The sequence below is a fragment of the Natator depressus genome, chromosome 6 (genome assembly GCF_965152275.1).
Source record: "Natator depressus isolate rNatDep1 chromosome 6, rNatDep2.hap1, whole genome shotgun sequence".
Taxonomy (NCBI): Eukaryota; Metazoa; Chordata; order Testudines; family Cheloniidae; genus Natator; species Natator depressus.
In genome coordinates this window covers 20,976,449-21,000,488 of record NC_134239.1, presented here as the reverse complement: position 1 = coordinate 21,000,488, position 24,040 = coordinate 20,976,449, and the positions used below count along the sequence as shown (strand labels likewise).

At 41.4% G+C, this 24,040-nt stretch overlaps 1 protein-coding gene across 2 annotated transcripts in view; it reads right to left on the bottom strand.

Moving 5' to 3' along the window:
• Positions 1-23,337, bottom strand: part of KMT5B (lysine methyltransferase 5B) — a 47,203-nt gene extending 23,866 nt beyond the window's left edge. The window contains exons 1-3 of one of the 2 annotated variants that reach the window (XM_074954732.1): positions 22,683-23,337; positions 11,037-11,279; positions 9,266-9,413 (exon numbers count right to left, since the gene is read on the bottom strand). In XM_074954732.1, coding sequence (XP_074810833.1) covers positions 9,266-9,413; positions 11,037-11,196 — 308 coding nt within the window. In that variant the 5' untranslated portion in view covers positions 11,197-11,279; positions 22,683-23,337. The remainder of the gene's footprint in view (positions 1-9,265; positions 9,414-11,036; positions 11,280-22,682) is intronic. The other variant, XM_074954733.1, reaches the window with a different exon arrangement.
• Positions 23,338-24,040: the final 703 nt, after the last annotated feature.

Here is a 24,040-nt window from a genome sequence, read left to right as displayed (position 1 = left end):
GACAACCTACAACTGCCTCAAAGGGCCAAAAATCTCATAAGCTAAGGAGATTCCTGGATGACTCATGCTGGAACCAAGAGAGCTAAGAATGAAAATTCTGCATTGATAGCATCTTTAAAGAAAGTCATCTCCCTTCTTCTGATGAGCTGGAGAATAGTAATATTTCAAATTACCCTGTATAGTAAGTACTTTTTTCTCATCAATGAGATCCCACAATAGCTGAGGCTGTTGTAATAGGAGATCTGGCTAGATGATCATCTTGTCCCAGTTTGGCCCTTATAACTGAGAAGGCTCTATTAAGCAAGGCTGTCAAGAGAACAGCTACAGAGAACCAAAGCGCTCTCTCTCTCTCTGAAGTTTCTCTTACCTCAGGGTTACTTAAAGAATCTTGAAAGTCCAAGGTATAAAGCCAAGGGTCAGTGAGATGCTTGCCTATAAAGGAAGTTAAAGGAGAGGTTCTGGTAAGTTCAGGAGTACTGTACCTTGATTAATTCAGTCACTGAGAGCAGTGAGTTTGAACAAAAAGGGTAAAATGATCCTGCAAGAGATATAGAATGGTGCTCCATATAGTGCACATATTTGACATGCTGCACCAGTGAATGAGGAAGTTATAAAATGCTACAGCTGCTTCTTAAACTTAGACTAGGGAAAATGGAGAGAAAGACATGTTGGAGGTTACCAAAAATTGCATCCCAAAGGTCTTTGCTTGAATGACAGGCACTTTATTCAGAAGATAGCTTGCTTTGGTGGATGTGAAAACAAAGTCTTATATTACATCAGTAGCACTATAGCATGAATATAAGGACAAACAGCGTAAGGTTCTGGAGCACTGAAGACAATGCCACACAATGAATACAAAAAATTCAGTTCCAATTATAACCAAACAGGAAATGCTATTTAATTTACTTTTAAAATACATATGAAATAAAAAGTAATCTAATGCATGGTCTTCACACAGACAAAATTTGTAAACTTTATAATTTGCAAAAGCTAGTGGTACTACTTTGTTTTTTTTTAAATCAAGTCTATTGTGCACTTAATCTTCAATGTTGTCATTAAGAAAAGCCAGCTTCTTACCCTGTATGCCAAAACAAAAACTATATTCTCAAATCGACAGCAAAGGGGAAGTACCCCAATAATTTAGTCAGTTTCAGTTCAAGAAACCTATTGCAAAATTAAAAGTCAGACTGATATGTCCAATCTTTAAATGTGTCTAAAATTTAAGCAGGAAAAAAACCCTCCACCACATCATTTCATTGATCAGGGCAGCAAGTAAATATTTCCCTGTTTTGGCTAAGATATTCAGATGTTATTTCTCTTTCCCTCCTATCATCCATCTCTTCATACAGTTTATCATTTCACTCTACTGTTAGCACTCCAGTCCAGCTACTGTGTGGAGGTTCGATTGAAACTGCTATACTCCACTGAAATTCAATTGAATGTTGTGGCAGCCTGGGGAAACATATTTTACTCAATGCACCCAATACCTTAGACAGCAGCAAATTAGTTAAATCCAAAACAGCCATGTCGTCTTGCAGAAGAAAACCAATAATGAAGTCATGGAACTTATGGTTAGCAAGATAAACCCAAAGAATCAAAAAATTGGACAATGCACAGATTTTAGACCACAGTGGTTTTTCAACATGAGACAAAGTTCACTTTCAGTATCTAGATAGTTCTAGGAATCTGGGTCTCAAGAATGTATAGAACAATTTACTGTTTCATGTCAAAGTTTATCTAAAGGGGCTACTTACCAATTGTAAACACATGTTCTCCAATGCATTACCTCCACAGATCCACAACTTAGGAAACATGTGCTTAATTACATGACCATAGAATCATATTTAGCAAGACTTCAGTTTGAGCATGTGTGCAAATTCCATCACATTCTAGGTTTCACTAGTCAAGGGTATAAATATGCCAGTCCTCTAATGGTTCCTGGAATTCCTCTACTTCTAGAAGTCTTATTTAGAGTTCGGCTTTGAAGCGGAGGGGAGATTCAGTGTGGCTCTGTGGAGGCAATGCATTTGTAGAACAAGATTTACTGCTGGTAGCCCATCCACTTTGCTCCTCCATGCTGCTATCTCCATAGAACCCTGCTGTATGAAACATTAACAAGCAGTGAATTCCTTGAGCAGGTGGGGGCTGAGGTGCTCTGCAAAGTTAAAACAACTACTGAAGCACTGCTCTCCTGAAATCAGGGCGTGTTCTTTATGCAGTGATGAGAGAATGTGTGGGTGTGAGGTGAAGTCCACATAACAGCCCTAAAGATTTCAGATAAGGGCTCGCTGTGGAGCTATACCATTTGGAAAGCCAGCTACCTAGCCCCGTAAATCCAGATCTTCAGATGCAATGAGCATCAGCTAGTTCATAACGTTACTAAATGCAGTCTTATCCATTTAGAAAACCTGACCTCTAGCTTTTTCTCCAACAGGCAAAAATTGTTTCCGTTTCTAAATACCTTAGTTCTGCCTAAGTAGTAGATGACAGCTCTCAGCATCCAGGATGTGACTCACCTCCCCAGGAACACTATGGAACTTTGGGAAAGATAGGCAGCAATACCAACAGACTGAGAAGACAGTCTAATCCCATTAATGTGAAAATCTGGGATGAGACTTAAAAAGTGCTTTGTCTGTTGAATGCTGTACAAGGTGGGTTGACTGCCAAGGCTTGTAACTTCCTGATGCTCATGGCCAACAAAGAGGCCACTGGAAGTGACACCTTTAGCAAGAATCCAAAGGATGAATGGGTCTTTCTATAGGTTTGATTAACACCAAAGTCAAGTCTCCCATATCAGTTAGGTTTCACGATGGGAGGCTACTAGTTTGTAAGACCCTTTAAAAAGTGTTTCACAAAATACCATGGACCATAAGCAGACCTTAGCCATAGCTAAAAATAGTGAAGGATAGCCTTTATAGCAAAGAGAAAGCCCAATATAACTGGACCCGGACAACAAACCTCTTAAACTGGCTAATTTGTAGCATAACACTTCCTACCATATGGTTTTTTGGACTCCAGTAGGGTAACCTTGGATTTTTCAATCAAGTAGAAGACATCTTGGCAATATTGCTGATGGGTTTCTAGGTCAAGTGAAACCACTTGAGGTCTGGGTGAGCTACCCTACCATTCAGCTAGGAAAAAAAAATCTTGACTCTGGAGAAGTGACTAGATGACTTCTAGACAGGGCCAGCAGCTCTAGGAATGAAACCTGACATGCCTGAGATCACTGATCCCTGTTGAACCTTCCCCAGTGTTTTGGGGAAAAGGAAAAAACAAAAAAGGAGTAAAGGAGCCTTCTTTCTTACTACAAAATGCAAAACATCTGATATGCACTGTGATCTCAGGTAGCTTGTCTTGGCATATAACAAGAAAGCCCATATCTGGACGACCACTTGGCAACCATCAGATGACCAGCGCAGAATCTGAGTGATCTCTTATGCAGATCTTTACGATGCCAACTCAGATTGTCAAGTGAGATGTTGTTTGTGCCAGGCAGATGCAGAGCAGAGTGTCCCCCTTTGTTTCAGATGCAACACTCTCAGACTGATTGCCTCCTGACCCATGTGACACTGCACTACCCTTTCTAGTTCAGAAGAGTACAGCCCAGATTAAAGGCTACAGTTATCTCAACAGCAGGCTAAGAGAAGGACACCCCCTTCAAGACACTCTAGCAGTGTGCTCCCTCAAGAGTCTGCTGAGGGGAGAGGATATCAGCATGTGAAGCTGAGAACACTTGTTCTGTATAGATTCCATCACCCTAGCAAGGATCACATCTGCACCAACACAAAAGAAGTGACAACGTGCAGGTGATCATCAGGCTGGACATTTACAAATAAAAATCCCATTGACTGTTCTGGGCTGGATTTAGCTGGGTCTACTGCCTAGATCAGGTCTCGGATATTCTGAGATAATCAAGCTAGAGCCCTTGCAGAATTTACTGTATCCCCTACAAAAGCTTAGAGCCTAAGTTTTAGACCAAGATTTATTTACTTTCAGATAGAGAGAGAAAGCAAGCCCCCTACCCGCCCCATGATAGGAGCTACCCTGCTGTACAACTGAGCTCCTATGAGCCAGACAAGATATAAATACATCTGCAGGTCTCAACAAAGCAGATCAGCTACAACCACCATCAAGCACTTGGTGAATATACAAGGAGCTGCTGCCAGCCCAAAGCACAACACCTTATACTAGTAGTGCTTGTTGCCTGCCATGAACCTAAAGTACTTCTTATGTCTTCCTTATTGAGACAGGAAAACAAGAATCTTGAAAGCCAAGGATCCTGAACTAGTCCTGAGAGTTGACAGTAGGAATTATCTCCCTAACAAAACCATGCGGAATTTGGATTTTCTTAGGTAAGTGCCAGAATAGGTGCAGGCTACTGAGTCTTTCAGAAAGTGAAAAATATCAGGAGAAAGGTTTTGGCACCACATCTACAGAGTTCCCATTTTCAATAGAGAGTCAACACTACTTCTTCCAGCAGTTTTTGAGAAGGATGCCTAAAAAGGGTACAGGACAGAACTTGGCATGGTTTCAAACTAAAGGTGCATCCCTGTTTGACTGTGTGTAAGATTCAGTCTGAAGAAATGGCTTGCCCACCCCAGAAAAAAAGGGACAGTTACCAAACAAGAGTAAAAGAGGGGAAAGGCTGAAAAAAATCTAAGTCTTACAACTGGTTATGAGTCGCACCCTCAGATACTGCTGAGATGCACTGCATACTGCTGCAGCGGTAGAGGAGAAAGTCTTTCCATCCCTACTGGAGAAGGAAAAGCTTCCAAGACTGTCTGGGCCCTGTGCGAGGCAGCTCCAGAAGAGAACTCAAAACTGCAACATTTGGAACCAGAAAGCACCTTTTAGGAGCCAAGTGACCCAAATTTAGAAACCCGGCTGTGGGTCTGGTGGTCTTCAGTTTCTTTAAGGCCTCATCAGTCCCTTAGAAGAGTGAATCCATTATTTTGCCTTAAGCCTGTGCCAAAAGTTCAAAATTCCAGAGCCAGAAAGGTCTCCTGCAAGAAAGACTAGTTTGGCCAAAAGCAGACAGCTTCACTGGATATGTCAAAAGGGACTCTCAGCAAATGCCTACATAGACTTATTGGTCCTCAAAGACCTTGAGGAATTCTTTTTCTTGTCCATTAGAATAAACTGGGCCTAAAATGCCATCCTAAACTATAATGAGGATTTGCTGCCAGGCTGTCATGCCCCTATGTGAGAGGCCTTGAGCATCAGGACTGCAGAGAAATAACCTATTAGACATACCTAACTTCTGGATGTTTTGTTTCCCGGGGTATATGCCATTTTCCCAGCTTGCGATTTATCATTTGCAGCAAAACCACAAGTGAGCATGTGGAAGAATATTGAAAGATTAGCTCAAATTCCTCCCTAGCTCTTGGTCCAAAGAACATGATTTCCTAGAAACCAAGGCAGCCAAGACAGACTGGTTGCAGACCTCTTCAGCCAGTTCCAGCAGACTTTAATTGATAGAGAGGACTACTTTCTCTTGGAGATTCAAGATGTCAAAATAATGTGTTATTTCTGGGAAAAGTCACTAAATGGATCTCCAGAGTTATCAGTCCATCAAGTCCTCAGTAACACCAGGCCCTTCAGAGGAAAGGAGGAAGTGGGTAAGAGCCTCATCAGAGGATGCAGTAGAAAGGTAAACCTCTCAGGACTGGCCTTCCAGTTCCTCTTTTAGAAGTGTCCGACATCATCAAGCAGAACTACTAATTGTGGGGGCTACGGTAAGGAAACCCAGAGAAGACTGCCTTCTGCAAAGAAAATGACCTGTTTCATCATCACTCCCTGGAGAAATCACTAACTCAGGAGGCAGAGGATCAAAGGCCTAAAAGCCCTAAGATGCACAATACCCATATGGAGAAAAACCTAGGTGAGATTTAAACTCTGAAGCTCCCTAAGATGACATTTAATGCTCCACAGATGCTCCAGTACAAAAAACTAGGCTCCCTTTGAGATAGTGTTGCAGTAGAAAGTGAAAAAAACCTGTTTTTCTTGGTTTCAAGAAATTCAAAATCACCAAAATTAGATTCAGTAAGAACTGTGATCCAATGGATTTGAAAATGACACTGGTTTGCTCCAGAAACATGGCTTTCATAGCATCAAGGACCTATTTGCAAAGCTCTGGGGAATGCTGAGGTACAGAGAAAATCTCACCTGAACCATTCTGATAGACCCTGAAGGTGAAGTAGTAGGAGCTTGGTACTATGATAATTTGAGTCTCCAATATCCCATCTACCGGAGTATTCAAAGTGCACTGACTTCTGGTGCTTTAGTCAGATGGATCCATCTTGCCATAGATGACCTGCTTCTATTCTTCTTGTGATCCCAGTATAGGTGACTTCTCCAAATTCTAGGAGTCTGGTGGCATGCTTATCAGAGCACCCCTTAATCTTACAATATTTCCTCTTCAAAACACCAACCAATTACTATTCAAAAGGATTTGCTGATTCACATGGCATGTGGGGCTCTGAGGAGCCATGGTCATGCGAATACTGCATTAAAGTTTCTAACTAAATCCAGGCATATTATTTCAGACTTCATATTCTTTCACTAATGTTTCAGAGAAAAATAATAAAACCACCAGCAACCTATAATACACAATTCACCACATTTATTTTCTATTTGACAGCAGCAGCTCAGTCAACTGGGCGTGGGGGAGGGCAAAAAGAGGAAAGGGAAAATGTTAATTTAAATGTTTTACAAAGAATTTTAAAGATATCTTGTCTTGCCCTGCCCAATGATTTCTGTGCAAATAACAAATCCTTAAAGAACCTTTAACTGCTAAATCATATACAAATTTTCTCTGTGGGTCTAAGACAAGATATTTGTATATTTATCCAATTGCAGCAGAAAATAGGATCTTGGCTTCCAGAGATGTAAGTGAAAGTAGACCTTCAATCAGCCTTGTGCTGGACTGTTGTTTACATAAATACAAACCTTGTAACCATATGCAAATCAACAGATACAAACATCTTCAAGATTACTGTAGAATATTTGTGACGTAACCATTTGCATAGCAGCCTCCTCTCAACTTGCCTGAAGGTGTAAAGGAAAAAAGTGCATTTTCTACCGTGACTGGATATTTTGTTTTTAGACACACTTCAATATACAAGGTGTAATGTTTCCCAGACCTCTTAACACTGAAGTTGAAGATGTTCCAAAATTAAGAGTTGTGAAACTAATTTAATTTCTACTATCATGGTATGTCCTGGTACTAGTGTTTCTTATTCCCTGAACAATTATCTAGTCATTCTGCACCTGAAGTTTTTTACCTCATAAGACAATGCAAAACAACAAACACACCTTACTAGATAAAAGCAACAAAAACCAAGCTGTCCTGCCCTGACAATAACCAGATGTGACCAAGAGGAGCTAAATAAGAACTAAGCTGATGCCTTTATTTTAATTCATTGCAATAAGACAATCTCAACAGAATTGAGAAAATGTGTTTCAAATGGAAGCTTTAAACTTCACTAAAATGTTTCCCACACTGCTTCAAATTTAATAACTATTACCCTTGAAGTCTAATTGCACACTGCCTGTAACTGTTTTACACATCTGAGAAAGGAAGAAATTCATGGTGATAAGTCTTTTGTTTCACCACCATTTGTTTGAAATAGTAACATCTTAAAACAAACAAAAAAACTGAAGAAATGTAGTTTGCCCATCGTAGTCTTATAACCAGAAAACATTACACATTTATGAAGTCGGCATGTCAATCATAAAATGAAGAAAGGAGAAATAATTTCTCTGCACGATCATTGCCTTGACAGGAAGCTACAGAATCATGTATATACCCATCTCCTTCATCTGACCTCCCATGCAATAAAAGAGGGCTCCTTTAATTGCAGGAGCATCTGTAATCAGCTGGGCCAACTACAGCAGATGCTCAAATACTGCGGTAACAAGGACCCTAAGAATACTTACCTAAATAGGCAGTTTTATTGTGGACTCAAGATGCTAGTCTAACCAATACCCTGAAGTACACCTGAAGAATGAAAGCATTCCTTAAACGAAGGGCAGAAGGATGGATGCGGAGTTCTGAAAATGCAGTTTTTTAGAATGGGCCTGCAGATTACAAGAGTTTGTTAACACTCCACTGCACCAATGTAACCCTAATTGTAAGACCTTACTAGTGAATTATTTTTATTGCATGACACGAATTAATTTAGCATTCCTATTGGTCAACCTGTTTTTCTACATCCAAGACCTATTTGACCTAGTAAAATACAGCAACGATCTAGTAATGGGATTGTATATAAATAGTCATGTTTAGATAAAAATTATTCTAACATAATAGTTAAATATTTTGGATCTTCAATAAATCAAAACAAAAATTTATTCAAGGAAATATTAGCATGAACTGTCTGAATAATCTGATTATTTTTTATTTGTAATAAGGCTCCAACTGAGATCAAGGCCCCACTGTGTTTATACAATGCCTAACACAAAATAAGAGACAGTTCCTCCCACAATTATATGTATTTTTGGTAAGCATATAGAATTAAACTACTGCAATAAAAATCCATACACAGGCAACAATTAAACAGGATGTTACAGACTGTATATAATCTGTAGTATTTCTGAAAAATAGGAACAAACTCTCAAAAACCAGACACTGATCCACACCAATTTTAGGTTCAAGTTTTCAGGAAGGTGTGTGTCCAAGTACAAATGTATACGTCTGACTTGGGTGCACAAGTCCCCAGTGTGCACATGTATATAGGCATGCATACAGACAATCTGAATTGCATCCCTCTAGTGGGATTTTGCACGCACTTGTTTGAGATTGTTGGCCTTAGTGCCAACAACATTTAAATGGTTACACCAAGCCTTTTAATAAATCACAGACTGAAGGAAGTCCAACACCTGAAGTAACAAAAATTTTAGTTTTACCACCAAACATTTCAAAAGGTTAATATAACCCCCTTCTGAACCGATTAACGTAACTGTTACCTAGATTAAGAAACTTTCTATTAAGTTCCTGCTCAATAACGGAACTTGACAACAGGGTTTAATGGAAATACCAACTATAGTGGTACAGCTACATATTGCTACCATGCTCCGAGTCCCATTTACCAGAGCAGCACCACTCTGAAGGCTAAAGATACCCAAGAGAACAAGAATATAAAAACAGATATTACCATTTTGTAAATTTCTACAGATATGCAAGAAACTCCTCATTTACCCTTTACTGTCTTCATCACTAAGATGATTATTTCTCTGCTAGATAAATAAAGGCAAACGAAGTTACCTAGTATTCATTTTGTGTGTCTGAAAACCTAAATAGGGATCAAGAACCAAACTAGTTGCTAGGTCATCATTTTCACACAGCTCCTTGGCAGACATTCCAGAGGAAGGCACGTAGCGACTTTGGCCCTCAAATCCTGAAGCACCACTACCTGCGAAAAGCAAAAACACCAGCGTTACTTAAATAGAGAACTATTCAATCTTACAGTATCCTCCCTTTAAAAGGGCAACTCCACCAAGGATACCAGCAGCAACAAGAAGTGCAAGGCACTGTACTAGTGCAGCTCTGGCTTGGATGCCCTCAATCAGCTGGGACACCAGCTAAAATAAGTCCCTTTAAGAGAGACCACTCTGCTATCACCAGGGATTCCAGCAGCCTGTTTTGTTGCTTGGAAGTATAATGGGAGAGGGGAAGAAGTGAGGACCATGAGTGTGATCTCTACCCTGTGAGTGCATGATTTAGATTCTCATTCTTTCATTTTATTTGATCTCCTTTGGTCTCTGTGGCAAGGGGCCATGAAACAATTAGGATGCTATCTTTCTTGGACAGGGCAAAAGACTAGATAAAACGTGAGATTTCTCTAATCCTGGGCTGACCTAGAATTTGGTTTAGGTGATCTCCTATTATTTAAATATGGCCAGAAAACTGATGTTTCTTTCAGATGCAGACCTTGCAAACAGTCTCACATACCTTCCTTGCCTAGAGATTAGATTATTGCAGTGTGCTTCACAAAAACCTCTCAAAACCATTCAGAAAATGAGGCTGAGGCTAAGTTTGGAAGCATGCTTTTTATAGTGGCATACCAGAATTTAAAAGGTTATTATAACAGTACTCCAAGATCCGCAAGAAAGGGGATTGCTGGTAGGATGTTCTCCTTGACCTTGGAACTTGTACCATTTCACCCAGAATAAAGTAACCCAAATCTGTTAACATTTCAGAGGTGCAAAAGGCCCATCTAAAGGGGATAATTAGGAGGGTGATGAGTCGTCAGGAAGGGGGAAAGTGACGATGCAAAGGGGAGACTGTTTTCCCTAGCTATTGTTGGTTAGTAAGGCTACGCAGAATGGATGGTGTAATTTGATTTTTAAAATCCTGTCAAGGGTGCCTAAAACCAGGGATATGTGCTCATAAAATCATCATCAGTACACAATTCAGCAATATTTGCCTCAGAGATCTCAAATTAACAAGTGACAACATAAAAGCAAAGCCTGATTTTCCAAACTCCAAATACCAGTGTTACCTGAAATTTGTATCTGGTCCTCTACTTGAAATTCATAATAAAAATTTAAATTTGTTTTTAAGAAATCTCAGTTTTACAATGGATTACTCATGTAGGTGTGACTAATAAAATTGGGGTTTATGTATATTTATGTAACTTTCACAACTGATTCCACAAGATTTGTGGACAAATTATTATTTTAGAATATGTCTAAAGTCCACTCTGCAACCATATTAGTTCTTAGCCATCACATATTAAGGATGTTTGCTGTATGCAAATTTTTTCCACTTAATTCAAAATAAATCAAAGTTAAATAGTTTGCATTTAACTTTTCAATGGGATTTAATAGATACTTATTTCTGAAATAATCACCACTGAATTACAAGCATAATAAAAATTATTCTACTGCTAACTGTATGTGGGGACAACAGCCTTCCCAGTGAACTAACCATGTATCTCAAGATTTCAGAATAAGCAATTAAAAAGCTAACAAATCAGTAAGCAAGATTCTGCTATGATTCACATCACAACCCAACCCCATGAACATGTACATACATCTGCTTGATCTTCTCTCAACTCCATTTTTGCTAGTCTTTGGATTCTCCTTTCCAGTGTGCTGCAACTTGGACTCATTCTGCTGATGTTCATTAGACAACTTGCCTCCATTTTTCCTGCCATTCACTACCATGTTCTTGGATTCTCCCAGCCACTTCATTCCCACAGACAACCTGATCCAGTTGCATTTAGTCACTTTTCAAAAGCCTTGGAGAAGTGGGTCAATAATTTCAGTTTCAATTCCTAGTGGAAACAAAACACCAAAATATATGAAAAGATTAAAACTAAATGAGAAGCCATTTTCAAAACACAGTTTTAAGACAAAATCTCAGAGGTGCTCAGGAACAGTAAGAATTGTTGTACAACTATAACAAATTACAAGAACCATAGGCTTTAAAAAAAAAGTCAAGAAACCAACTGAGTACTTGTTAGTTTGAAATATTTAAAGGAATTATACTTTGATACAAACAAAGGTTTCCCTGATCAGGATGCACAACTGTGGAAGTTATGCATGTCAAAGCACCATGTCTTTGAAGAGACAAGAAGAGAGTATCAGCAACTGTGCTGGTTAATGCTGAAAGGCATTATTACTTCTACATTACCATATGGTACCATAAGCATGTGAAGTACTTTATAGACATAAGTAATCCAACAAAGTTCCTCACAGCAAAACAGTTTACAATCTGAGTTGGTCTATCAAGCTTGTAAATACTAGGAGTCCTACATTTTTTGAAAAAAGATTAATCTTAAAGCTATAAACTTAACCAGCATAGGTGATGGTGATTATCATGTCAACCAGCATTATGTTCACAGGGTTAATAACTTACTGGCAGCACTCAGGGCACAGAAAGAAACAGAACAGATTTCACATGACTCGAACAAGGAGCCCTGGCAGGAGCCATCAGAGACACCCTTATTTATTTTTGATCATTTGCAACAGCTACTTGATCCACAGCAGTGGAGGCTTTGAAATTGGGTAAGCAAACTTGGTACCTCCATATGAGAAAATACTGGGGGAATGCTACCCAATAAGTGTTTGACATTTCTAATGGAAACAATGGTTCAAAGTTTCATTTTAAATCATGTTTTCAAAACACACACAGCTCGACCACTTATAAAAATGGTCCATACAATAGGCCAGAGGAGGCTCCAGGGGTAAAATATCTGACTATCATGCCCTCCTCAAAGGAAGCTGTAGCCCAGCTGCCTGTAATGGACTCTGGTGATGCACTGCTGCAGTCTACCCCATATTCAACTGTAAGCACCAGAGCAGGGGTAGGCAACCTATGGCATGTGTGCCAAAAGCGGCACGCGAGCTGATTTTCAGTGGCACTCACGCTGCCTGGGTACTGGACACCGGTCTGGGGGGTGGGGGCGGGGGAGGGGCAGCTCTGCATTTTAAATTAATTTTAAATGAAGCTTCTTAAACATTTTAAAAACCATATTTACTTTACATACAATAGTTTAGTTATATATTATAGACTTATAAAAAGAGACCTTCTAAAAACATTAAAATGTATTACTGGCACATGAAACCTTAAATTAGAGTGAATAAATGAAGATTCGGCACACCACTTCTGAAAGGTTGCCGACCCCCACACTAGAGCATATTTGGAAGGCACTTAAGGATCCAGGTCTTAGACGGTTTCTCTTGTTTGTATAAGGCTTTCACACAGCCATAACTTAGGCTATGTCCATATTAGCACTTTTGTTGGCATCACTTATGTTGCTCAAGGGTATGGAAAAAACCCCACCCCCTTAAGCGACATAAGTTACACCGACAGAAGCGCTGGTGTCAGAGCTATGTCAGCGGGAGACACCCCCCACTGACACATCTACCACCACTCATTGGGGCTGGTTTAATTATGATGACGGGAGAACTCTCTTCCATCAGCACAGAGCAGCTACACAGGAGATTTTACAATGACGCAGCTGCATCTGCACAGCTATACCACTGTAAGGTCTCTAGCGTAGACATGGCCTTAAGCTACAATACTGACACGGGGATCACAGTGTTCACTGTAATGGTGAATTTGAATGAAGTCTGTGACCCCCACAGCAGCAGCTCTTTACCCATTCAAATATTGCAAGCTGGTCCACATGGTCGCAGGAGGTGCAGAGGGCCAAATTTGACTGGTGTTGCAAGCTGACCCACCGAGTCACAATGCCAATCAAATATGGCCCACATCCACACTATCTCCACTGGGGCAGATGCACCAAACCTGAATGGTGCTGTGACTACATCAGCCAGCTCGTGATGCCTTGAGCAGGGAAGCGGGCCCAGCCCTGTGGGATAACAGCCGTTGCTGCAGGGTAAGTGTACGCTGGGCTCGCTGTCCAATCACAGCTCCACCTTATGGGGCCTCCATTCCCTTTGACATATCCTTGTTTTCTGCACCTCTGCTGGGACAGTTATTAAAATTTTTCCTGAAAAAATCGTAGCCTTAAGTAGAACTATCTAAATCAGCTCTCTGAGTGATGATGCTTACATTTAGAGCCAATATTGCATTTGGACAAAATGACCAAACAAGTGATGGATATCATATGGTGCTCAAATTCTTTGCTAGATCATTCAGTGCTGATAAATACAAAACACTTCAGGAAATCCCCACTGAAAATTAACTGTCTCTGAAACACCTGGATAAATGGAATTTTGAATGACTACGTAGGGATTAAAAGTTACATTAGACCAAAATCTGGGATTTGCTATATTCATCTGTCAACTGGTAACAAAAGAAAACCTGCTAGATTGAGAGAGCAGTGACAGCTATAATTCAAACCATAATGACTATCAAAAAAATTTCGTACCATCATCATATGATTTTGGTAATAGATATTCTTTACATCGTTAGTGCTAGAAATCAATGACTGATAGTACCAAAAAGACGAGAATCCCAATTTTTACATAGTATAAAGCATTCACTTCTACCTTCATCAGTTTGTGACATCTCAGATACTCAAGTGCTGGAATCTGAGTGGAAAATGGCAAAGACAGTAATGAGAATGATGTGACTTTACAGTCAAATATCTCAGCTTGCCACACACATGAAAGACTAGTAAATGTTTTCAAGCAATGGTCCTGGAGTTGTAAATAAAGAAAACATGTTGATCCCCAACAGGGAAATATTCCATTGCAAGCACGGATATCTGAGGGAATTATATTGCAGCACAGTTAACTACAGCTTCTGGAAGCAGAGCAGACAGAATTTATGAGTTCTAAAGGTCCACTTAAAAGTTCTGAGTGTGCCTAGTTTCTAAGAGGAATACTCCTCAACTGTCAGAACTGATGGATACATATGCGATCAAGTAAGAAGATTATTTTCTAGTATATCTCCTGATAGAACACTAATTTGTTTTGAATTGTAAAGCACAACATTACAAAGAGCAATAAAAACAGAATGAACTAATAAGGAACACAAACAGCAGAGACAATGGACAACATTAGAAATGGATGGGGGGAAGGGGAAGACATCAAAAGCAAAGGTTAAGTCTGTTAAAATTCAGAGTTTAAAATGGATAGTGATCTAATGGCCTGAGGCTACCACTACACCTACTAGTCCATGTAAAAATTATGTCTAGCTCAATGGGCCAGGAGTAAGTAGTGCTAAAATTAGAGCAGAAAATCTACAGTATGTAAATGACCAGCAAACCTCGCTTTTTGTTCACAGCCCTTTGCACAATTTATTATATCAGCAAGACATTACTGCTGTACACCACTGTACCTTGATCCTCATAATCACATGATTTGTAGAGAAAGTGATCCGGTTCTAAACAATCTGAAAATTGCATTTAGGTATTGTAGGAGTCAGATTTAAATTGAAAAAGCAGGGTCCGTTTTATAGCATAAATGTACTGTACACAATAAGCTTGTCATACTCAATTTAAAGTATTACCAGTTGAAAAGCGTTTTATCCTAGCAGATTAGATTGCAAGATTTTTAGTGACCTAATCAGATGCTTTATATGTATTGCGCTCTAAGATTTTTCTAAATTCCCAACATTTAGGAAAAGTATGCCACATTGTTCAGTGCATGTTTTCATCAATTAAAAATAATTATATTAGGTATCCTATGCCTCCAAAGTGCTCAGTGCCATATAATAAAGTAAACGTTTGTAATACAGATGGCTAGAAGTACTGCCAAAAGACTGCAAATAATTATTCAAACAAAAGGTAAAGGAAAAACATGACAAGTAGGGACAGAAGATTTAACAAAACTACAAGCTCCAAAACCTACTAGAACTCTAATGCAAAGATACAGAGGTTCAAGAATCTTTTCTGATAATTGTCATATCATAATACAAAGTGAAAGTATTTAGAATGCAATGGAAAGCATATGACCAAAAAAAAAAAAAATGGTTTGGAATTTTCCTCAGAAAAGCTCTGCAGCAGGAAGTTTTGGTTAAGCCACTACAGCTATTGAGGCAGATTATATGTATTCCAATTAAATCTGTTTTAGCAACTCTTTGCTGTGAAGAGGTAACAAATATCATGTGGACATGAATTCAGTCCAGCATCTTTTTACATCCAGACTGAATTTTGCCAAGCTACAATAAAATGAAGTACGGGCAATTGAAGTCTGTTGGAGGAACTTTTTATTGTAGCTGATGAGTTCTAACGTAACCACATTAAGTGCTTCTGACCAAATAATGGGTGAGTGTTTCTGCTGTGACATGTGAAAGAAACACATCAGTTACACTTCAGCCAGGAAAACAAACATGCTACATGAAGGAGGAAACTAGGCTTGAGTCAGTTTAACTCTGGTTCTGCAGATGCCACTGAAGAAGCACTGTTTGTAAATTCAGCATTGGTACAATTCTTTGGGGGGGGGGGGGAAGAACCAGGGGGCATGGAGGAGGGGAATAATACAAAACAACAACAACAAGGAAGGAGGGAAAGGGGGACAGGAGAGAGATCCATGGGGAGGAGGTGGGGGGGAAAAAGCAAGGCTAATTTGCTCAATTTTAAGGTAAAGATGGTCTCTGTAGCCAAAAATTAAAAAGCAATTAAGTAATAATTATGCAAATTTATTAGACAAATACTTGTCAAGGCGATTACAAGAGACAGGAACTCCCCTAAGTAGGATACAGATGCAATTCTGGTGAAAACTCCAAAACAATTTACACTCTAGCAGCAAGGAAGGGGCAGTGGACTTTTCCTCAGGCCCCACTGGGACCCAACTTTTATTTGTCTGACCACTCCCACCTCTTTTATATTGGACTGGCATTAAACAATTTTAGTTTGCAAGCCAGCTGTAGGTATCCGCAGAATTTTGCGTATCATGTATATGCATCTTGGCCCTACACTGAATTTCTTCCTTATTAACACACACTACCTCCAAGATCTGGTATCAAGGTCCAAAATCAAGAAACAGAATTTCTTTGGTGACCAACACTGTTGCTAGGTCAGATGGAGGCATCAAAGCAAAACAAAGCAAGAGACTCACTCACCATGCCAACCAAAAGTGCAGAATCAAACCTGCGTTATGCAAAAAAACAGCCAGAGAAGTATCATGGGCTAATGGTAGATTTTATGAAGTTTAAATTAAATTCTGAAATAATTCTAACATTCAAATGAGGGACATTGTGCAACACTATTTAATTTGAACAATTAAAGAGAAATTACATTTTTCTGTAACAGACAGATCTGCCACTCATCACTGTAACAGCCATGTAGCCACATTAGAATGGCAATAGTGAAATCCCCATGTATTTGATGGAATCTCGGGCTCTTCTTCCTTTTCAAGTGGTAGAAACCTCTGCTTGGGGGTAAATTCTCACCCCCCACATACATTTAAGGATCCTTGTTAGTCTTTCAAACTACATAACCCAATAAACTACATAAATAAGTTTAACTTGGGGCTTCTCTGCAGGAAATTTACTAGCCTAATTACCCCAGTGTAACTCTTATTCTGGAACAAGCCTTTCCATTGAGCACCCAAGCTACTAATTTCAAGTTTTGCATGCTCTGTAGGATGCCTGGGTTAGAGAATATGCAAGATTTTAACTAAACTTAAAACTGGGACACTGGCAACATAATCATAACAGACAAACAAGTCTGCTTACCTGTGTTACATAGTTCTAATAATCTAAGGTATTATCTAGAATAATTTTTAAAAATCCAGTTTACTTTTCAGTATTTATGCTGTTTACATTTTTCAGTGGGGAAAATGAAAGTCAATCAAGTCTGTTTTATTCTTTTTATAGGCAGTGTAACTGATTGCAGTGATGAAGAGTTTGGACATAGACTTCAAACACTGCAAAAGTGTCCATTTAAAACAGTGGTTTTGCTTTTTTAATTTGTGGAAAGATTTCTCATTGGTCTTAAATTCTTTGTAAAAACAAGCTTTTGCAAAACTTAAGGTTTTCCTCAAGTTTTTTTTTTTTTTTAAACTGATCAAAAATGTCTTCACAGTCTTGAAAAATAAAACCTAATATATGGTTTAAAGGATAAATTTTAAACAAAAAAGTTACCTTTGAGATTTTACATACGCTAACAAGAAATGCAAAACCATAGTTTCACAAAACTCGGGCACATATCCTGCAAATACTTATATAAATCCTTAAAACTGAGTGGACTACTCATACGTTTAATGGGACTATTACCTGTACTGCTGTACTATCAAGAGGCATCATTGTGGTAGGGATGATCTAAGACATTACAGTTAACACTATATAGTGGCAAGACATAGGAGTTATTGTTGCCATTGGAACCATAATGGAATTTCTTTAATTTTAGGAAAGTATGACTTTATAGCCACAAAAATTGGTAAGGTGGCCCAGGCCACTTTAAGTTTAAACGTATGGTGTTCAAAGAATGAAATCAAATAAGCTGTGGACTCACTTCTGCAATATTCACCATATCAGAGATGTAGTGTTTAATTCAGTGTAAAAGGAAACTTTAAAATAAGCCTCAACACATCCACAACAAAAGTGATATAAAGTATAGAAGTGACATTTACTCTAATCTACCATACTAGACATCCTTCATTAGTAATTGTATTATTTAACGCCAACAGACGAGTTTCTCATTATAATTTGAATTAAAATAAGATACAACCAACTACATTCATAGAACCTGTTTTGCTTTCATAGCAGTCACAATTCAACCTGTTTGGGAAATCTTATGGAAAAACAAACCCGTCTGACGCATCAGTTCAACCACTGCAGGCTCACAATGGGATAAAAACCCATGTTTCTTTTTGCAAAGTGGAAAAACCTCAAATGACAGCCACTCTTTTTACTGTAGTAGAACCTCCTATGTAGCGCTCAACCTTAACAAGGAATCCACTTCATCGCAAGAGGAATTTCTGAAGAGGGAAAGGGAAAAAGAGGGATTTGGGAAGCGGCACAGGATGAAGTTAGATCATACACTCCAACACCCAGAGATCAGTAGTAGTTCCACTTTACACCACAAGGAAGCTATCAAATGGTCTCCAAAAGGAAAAAGATGAAGAGAGAGTTAACAAATTAAGATTAGGACTAGGCTCTCAGGTAAATTTAGGGTTGGGTAGGGAGAACACTAAAGAACCATATTTGTTTAAAATACCTCCTTCTTACCCTGCTTTTCAGTTTGACACAATTGAGACTTCTGGAGAGAAGGGTTAAAGTGAAGCAGTAGAAGGTATTATTTTTGGATCTGGACAAAAACTACGTCGGCCTACATTGGATAGCCCCAATGATGACTGAACAAGAGACCAAAACTTCATCTTCTTCAGTAACTCATTGGTCTTGCTACTGAACAAGGTCTTCCCACTAAAGGAGAAACCCCCCATTTTGCCATAAGGTGCCTAGCCTTGACGCAGTGATGCCAGCAAATGCAAGCAGAGCATGAGGTCAGATGCCAGTTACTGATGACACACAGAGGGCATTCTGAGGAACCACACTCCTCAGCAATGATGTCTCACTTCTTTTTCTTCCTACTTCAAGAGATAATCAAGTAAAGGGACCATCATGTACCAAAGTCTGATTTGATATTGGGGCACAACAGCCTGATAATTATAAACATAAATCTCCAAACAAACAAAAAGTATACTTCTACCCAATACATCTTCTTGACTTCTTTGTCAGATGGAGCAGAACATCCAACCCTAGAGCCCTTAGTCTCTTTGGGCCTACACAGCAATGAAACAGCCCCACAGCCTGAACATGAGTTGGGTGCATGGGCCAGCTGCAGGTTTTTCTTTGTTGTGCGGACCTACCCCAAGATGTGGGATGTTTCAACATGAGATGGATTAAAAGGGGAGGCATGGAAAAGGAATCTGGAGAAGACTGCTCCAAGGATCCTGAAAACCTCAGAGAAAAGACTCATAGCAGAGACCAAAGGGGAATGAGAATCTGCCCAATCAAAGCTCTCTTGTGAATGGAGCTGTTCAGGAGAGCCTCCAAGCCCATCTCAGATGTTGTTGTGGCCAACACAGGCACCTCCCCCCCCCACATATATATTAGAGACTCTGAACTCTCAGACCCTGCTACACTCCCAGATTCAAAGGAGAACTCACCACAAAATACCTCTGAAGAGGAATGGACTGTATGTGTGGGATAAAAATGCACTGCCACCAAAGAACTAACACTACCCCCAAAACAGAAAGTCTCCAATGCTGAAAGGGGCATATTCGCTAGATCAGCTGGTCCCTGTCTGGGAGCAAACACTGTCAGAGCCTTCAGAGGCAATAGAGCTGGCTACCGCAGTATCAACTCTGTCTCAGAAGAGAACAGAGAGCATTCTGCCATCATGGAGCTGGATGAAAATCTTGGGCCTGACATCAAAGGGGTCTTTAAACATCCCTACTTTAAAGGGGTCTGAAGCAGACAAAGAGTTACTTTGTCCCCACACAGCTATGGGGCACTGAGGCAAGGACAGATCCACAGATCTAGTTCATAAGGCCTCCATAATTAGGAAAGCAGGAGGCTTAGTGCGAGAGCCCTTCAGGTCCAAGGAATGAAGGTTCAGCATTCTGAACAACTGTCCAAGCAATGGCCTTTTCCCCAAGAAATATTATACACTGGAGTTCATGCATCCAATCCTAGGAGGACAGGGAACCATGAGATACCACCACCTAGACCAGACTTTTCCCACTACTGATTCCGTGGGGTCCAGATCAGACATGATGCCTCAGAACCCGAAATCCAAAAATCTATACATGTAAACCCTAAAGCTTTTTACATTACCAAAAATTAGTAATAAGACAGCAGAAAAAAAACAAACAAACCAAGCCTCTGTACACAAAGCAGAAGTCCTATGCCTGTAAATGACCATGGAAAGGAAACAAACGCACACTAGTGGCATTGCATCTCTATAACTTTGGCTCCAAATGTTCGGTGCCATGAGGGAGCACTCATGCAGTCCCAAAAGTCACTACTTTTCTAAAAGATTTATGAAGCTCAGTGACACTGGAAGGCTATATCCCACAAGTGGGAATATGCAGAGGCTACCTCAGAACAGCAGACTGACAGACATTCATGGTAAAACCATGTGAGATAACAAGGAATCCTTACTGTGATAAGTTAGGGCATATGTCTTGGGCTAAACCAATGTACTGTATGAACTGAAAGGAATACTGGGAACTGCAGTCCTATAGCAGCACAATGTATCAGATTAGAACTAACATATACAAAACCCTCTTCAATGTTTATAATGAATACACATGGATCTGTTCTAACACGACATGCATTTAGAAAGATCAAGATATATAAACATTCATTTACTAAGTAAGATGATGTAGCTTCATTCAACAAATTTTATTTCTACTTTTTAATTACGTGTTACTATGATGAATAAACCAAATAGAATTTAGGACTCGTATGTCTTGTAACTAAAGAAAATCTTATATTAGGGCAATTTAATTATGTTTCAAATGCATTTTACTACCATTCTACTTCTGAGATATTAGTATATTTCAGCTATCTTGAACACATTCAACCTAGAGGTTAACTTTTAAGAAAAATGAAACTGAAGGATGCGTGTGTATGAATATTCGTACACAGCTGTATTATGAAAACATTCTAATAGTTCTGATAAATTTAAAATTCATAAGATTGGGGTTATTTCAAGTTTAATAAATTAGAGTGCAACTTTATGAAATCTTGTGTGTTCTACTTCTACAGTCAATATATAATCTGAAGCTCATTTGGCTCAAATAAAACTCACCTTTAATTTGCTAATTTACAATGTAATCAGTTTTTAAGTGTTTTGTTGAAGGCAGAATGCATGTGCTTTCAATTTACCCTAGATTTCAATGGAAATATTATAAACATATATGTGATCAATACACAGAAACCATTAGGTAATTACTCAAGACTATATATAAAGGATTCTGTCACAGATTTGTTAAGACACCTCTGTAAAACTTCACACATTTTCCCCCTGGTTGCTCTCTTTCAGAGAGGAATTTCTTAAAAGACCATTTAATTCAAAGTCCCCAGTAGAAGTTTGATTCTGGATGAGGATACACATTTTCCTTCCTCATGATCCCTGTTGTAACTTCAGAACTTTTGGTCTTTCATCAACAGAAAACAGGAGACATTTCAATATAATGGCAATGTCTTCAGAACCAAGAATGCCCATTCAAAACAGGTTTAATAAAAAGCCAACCAGCAGAGATTTAACACAGATTAAGACTGTAATATTATTTATTCATACATAGCTACAAAGGATGCAAACTCTACAACTGAACTCTAGTGATCAGATCTCTTAGTATCAAAGTTGCAATAAGCTGCCAGCACAGTTTCCTCAGTTTCTGTCCTCAGTTACACACACCCAAGCAGAGTGAAACTGCTCCCCAACTCCTAACCGGAGGGAAGGAATGGATTAGGGGGAAGCTCCTTCAGATCGCCAGGGAAGATGCATCTTTATGCTATTCTCCTCTCTGCTTCTTCTCTAATGCTGTGCTGCCCCCTTGAGGTCGCCTCCTGCCTTCTCTGGACTATGTGGACCGACACCCCAGTCCCTTCGAAGGATCCAAAGTCCTCATCCTTCCTGGTCCCTGCAGCCCAAGGTGTCACGGTCACCCAGCCCCCTCTTTTCCTCCACACCCAGCGAGGAGACGGAACACCCAGAGCCACTTCCCCTGTCAATCAATTCCTCCCCGGCCGACGGAGCCGCCATGGGTCCCTTTAAATCCCGGAGAACCAGAGGATGTCAGCTGTCACAGAGCAACCCACAGCCCGCAACCTCCCCGGGTGGCACCCAGCCGCACTGCGATCCCCCGGGGGCAGACACACACGGCCCCCGCTCAGCGAGGGCGGGGGGGGAAGACACACACACGGCTGCCACCCCCGCCCCACACATCACCCCCGTCCCTCCCCCAAATGTTACCCCCCACACCATTCCCTCCGGTCCTGGCTAGTACCCCCCAAGGTGCCCGACTCCCCCCGCCCTGGGATCCCAGCCATGCCCCCGGTGCAGCCCCCGCCGCCCCAGCTACTGCCTCCCGCGACCCCCTCCACCCCCAGCGCCCCCGACAGAGCCACCCCCACATTAACTGCCCCCGGGCCAGCTCCCCATCACTCCCCTCCCCCAGCAGCCGCGGACCCCCTGGGCTGGGGGCCCCTCCCCGGAAGGAGATCGCCCCCCCCCGCCCCCTTGGGCACGGCCCCCCCGAAACAGGGCCGCCGGCCGCTTGGCAGCCCCACCCCACTGAACACTTACCACCTGGCTGCCCCTCCGCGCTGGGGTCCCCGCCGCCGTCCCCGGCCCCGCTGCCCCGAGCTCCGACCAGAAGAAAATTAATCATAAAAAAAATAATAATAATTCCAGGGGGAAAAATGGCGGATTAAAATCCAAGATGGCGGCAGCGAGGGCCAAACGCTGTGGGGCAGAGCTACCTAGAGATCCATCCGCCGGCCCCGCGACAAAGAGTCCCCTGGGCCCCCTCGCAGAGACCCTGCGGAGCGGTGGCGATACAGTCACCGCCTCCTGCTTCTCCGCGGGGAGCCCCCGGCACTTCGCTCACACAACTTAGAGCGGCCTCCGCTGCGCGTCGGGATCCCTCCTCTTCCTCCTAGCCCCGCTACCTCCTCTCACAGCCGGGAGAGGCGCCTCCTGCCCGTGTGCTCCAAGGCGGCGGAGGAACACGCCAAACCTAGCCCAGCTAGATCGCTCCTCGCGGCGGAGGAATACGCCTCAAAATAAATCCCTTTTGTCTCTTCACGCTAGTTCACAGAGCGAAGGGGCAGCGCCGTACAGGTCTCTCCGTCTGCGCCTCACCTGTGGCGGAAGAACAGTACGGCGAACGACTCCCATGACCTCTCACACGGCTCTGAGCCGAGCGGAAGGGTTCACACCATCACACTGAAACGAGTTCCGGCCACACTACAGATTTACGGGGCGGCCGCGGCGGAGCACGAAAAGAAGTCCCGGACACTAGCGGGGTCCAAAGGGATCCTTCCGCCGCCGGCTGCCCTTTAAATACCAGGCACTGGCAGCGGCAGAAGGAAAATGAGCCCCGCCCACCTGCCAAGGGGGGCGTGAGGGTCGCTCGAGGCCCGGCGCTCGCACACGACGAGGAGACTTGTCCGCCTGCGGAGCGGCCAGCGAGGTGCTGAGGAGATTTATCCCCGCCTCACACTTCCAGTGTCCCCGCCCTGGGGATCCCGAGGGCTTCTCACCCCGGTCTCCAGATACCCACCTGTGTGTGTCAGCGCATATGGGGGCGGTCACCACCTCAGGGCGTGGGGGTTTCCAGGGTTTACTTTGGCTCGCTGCCTCTCTGGGCTACTTGTAGCCCGAGGTGCCATCCCTCCCTTGCTGAAGGGGTGGCTCTGCTGAGGCAGGGCCTGGCTAACAGCGTCTGTGTCCTTCGGTGCTTGCCACTCGCCTGCTTTGGCTTCCAGTCAAAATCCCCAAAGTCAGGGATGGGTCGTGGCATGCACTGGGGCAGCAGGTTTATGTCATTTTTGGTGGTGCCCAGAGTGGGTTTAAATCTTGCTTCCCCCCCACATATAAGCCAATATATATATTTTAAAATAATGTAAAAGTGGACTGGAAATAGCACATAACAATTTCCC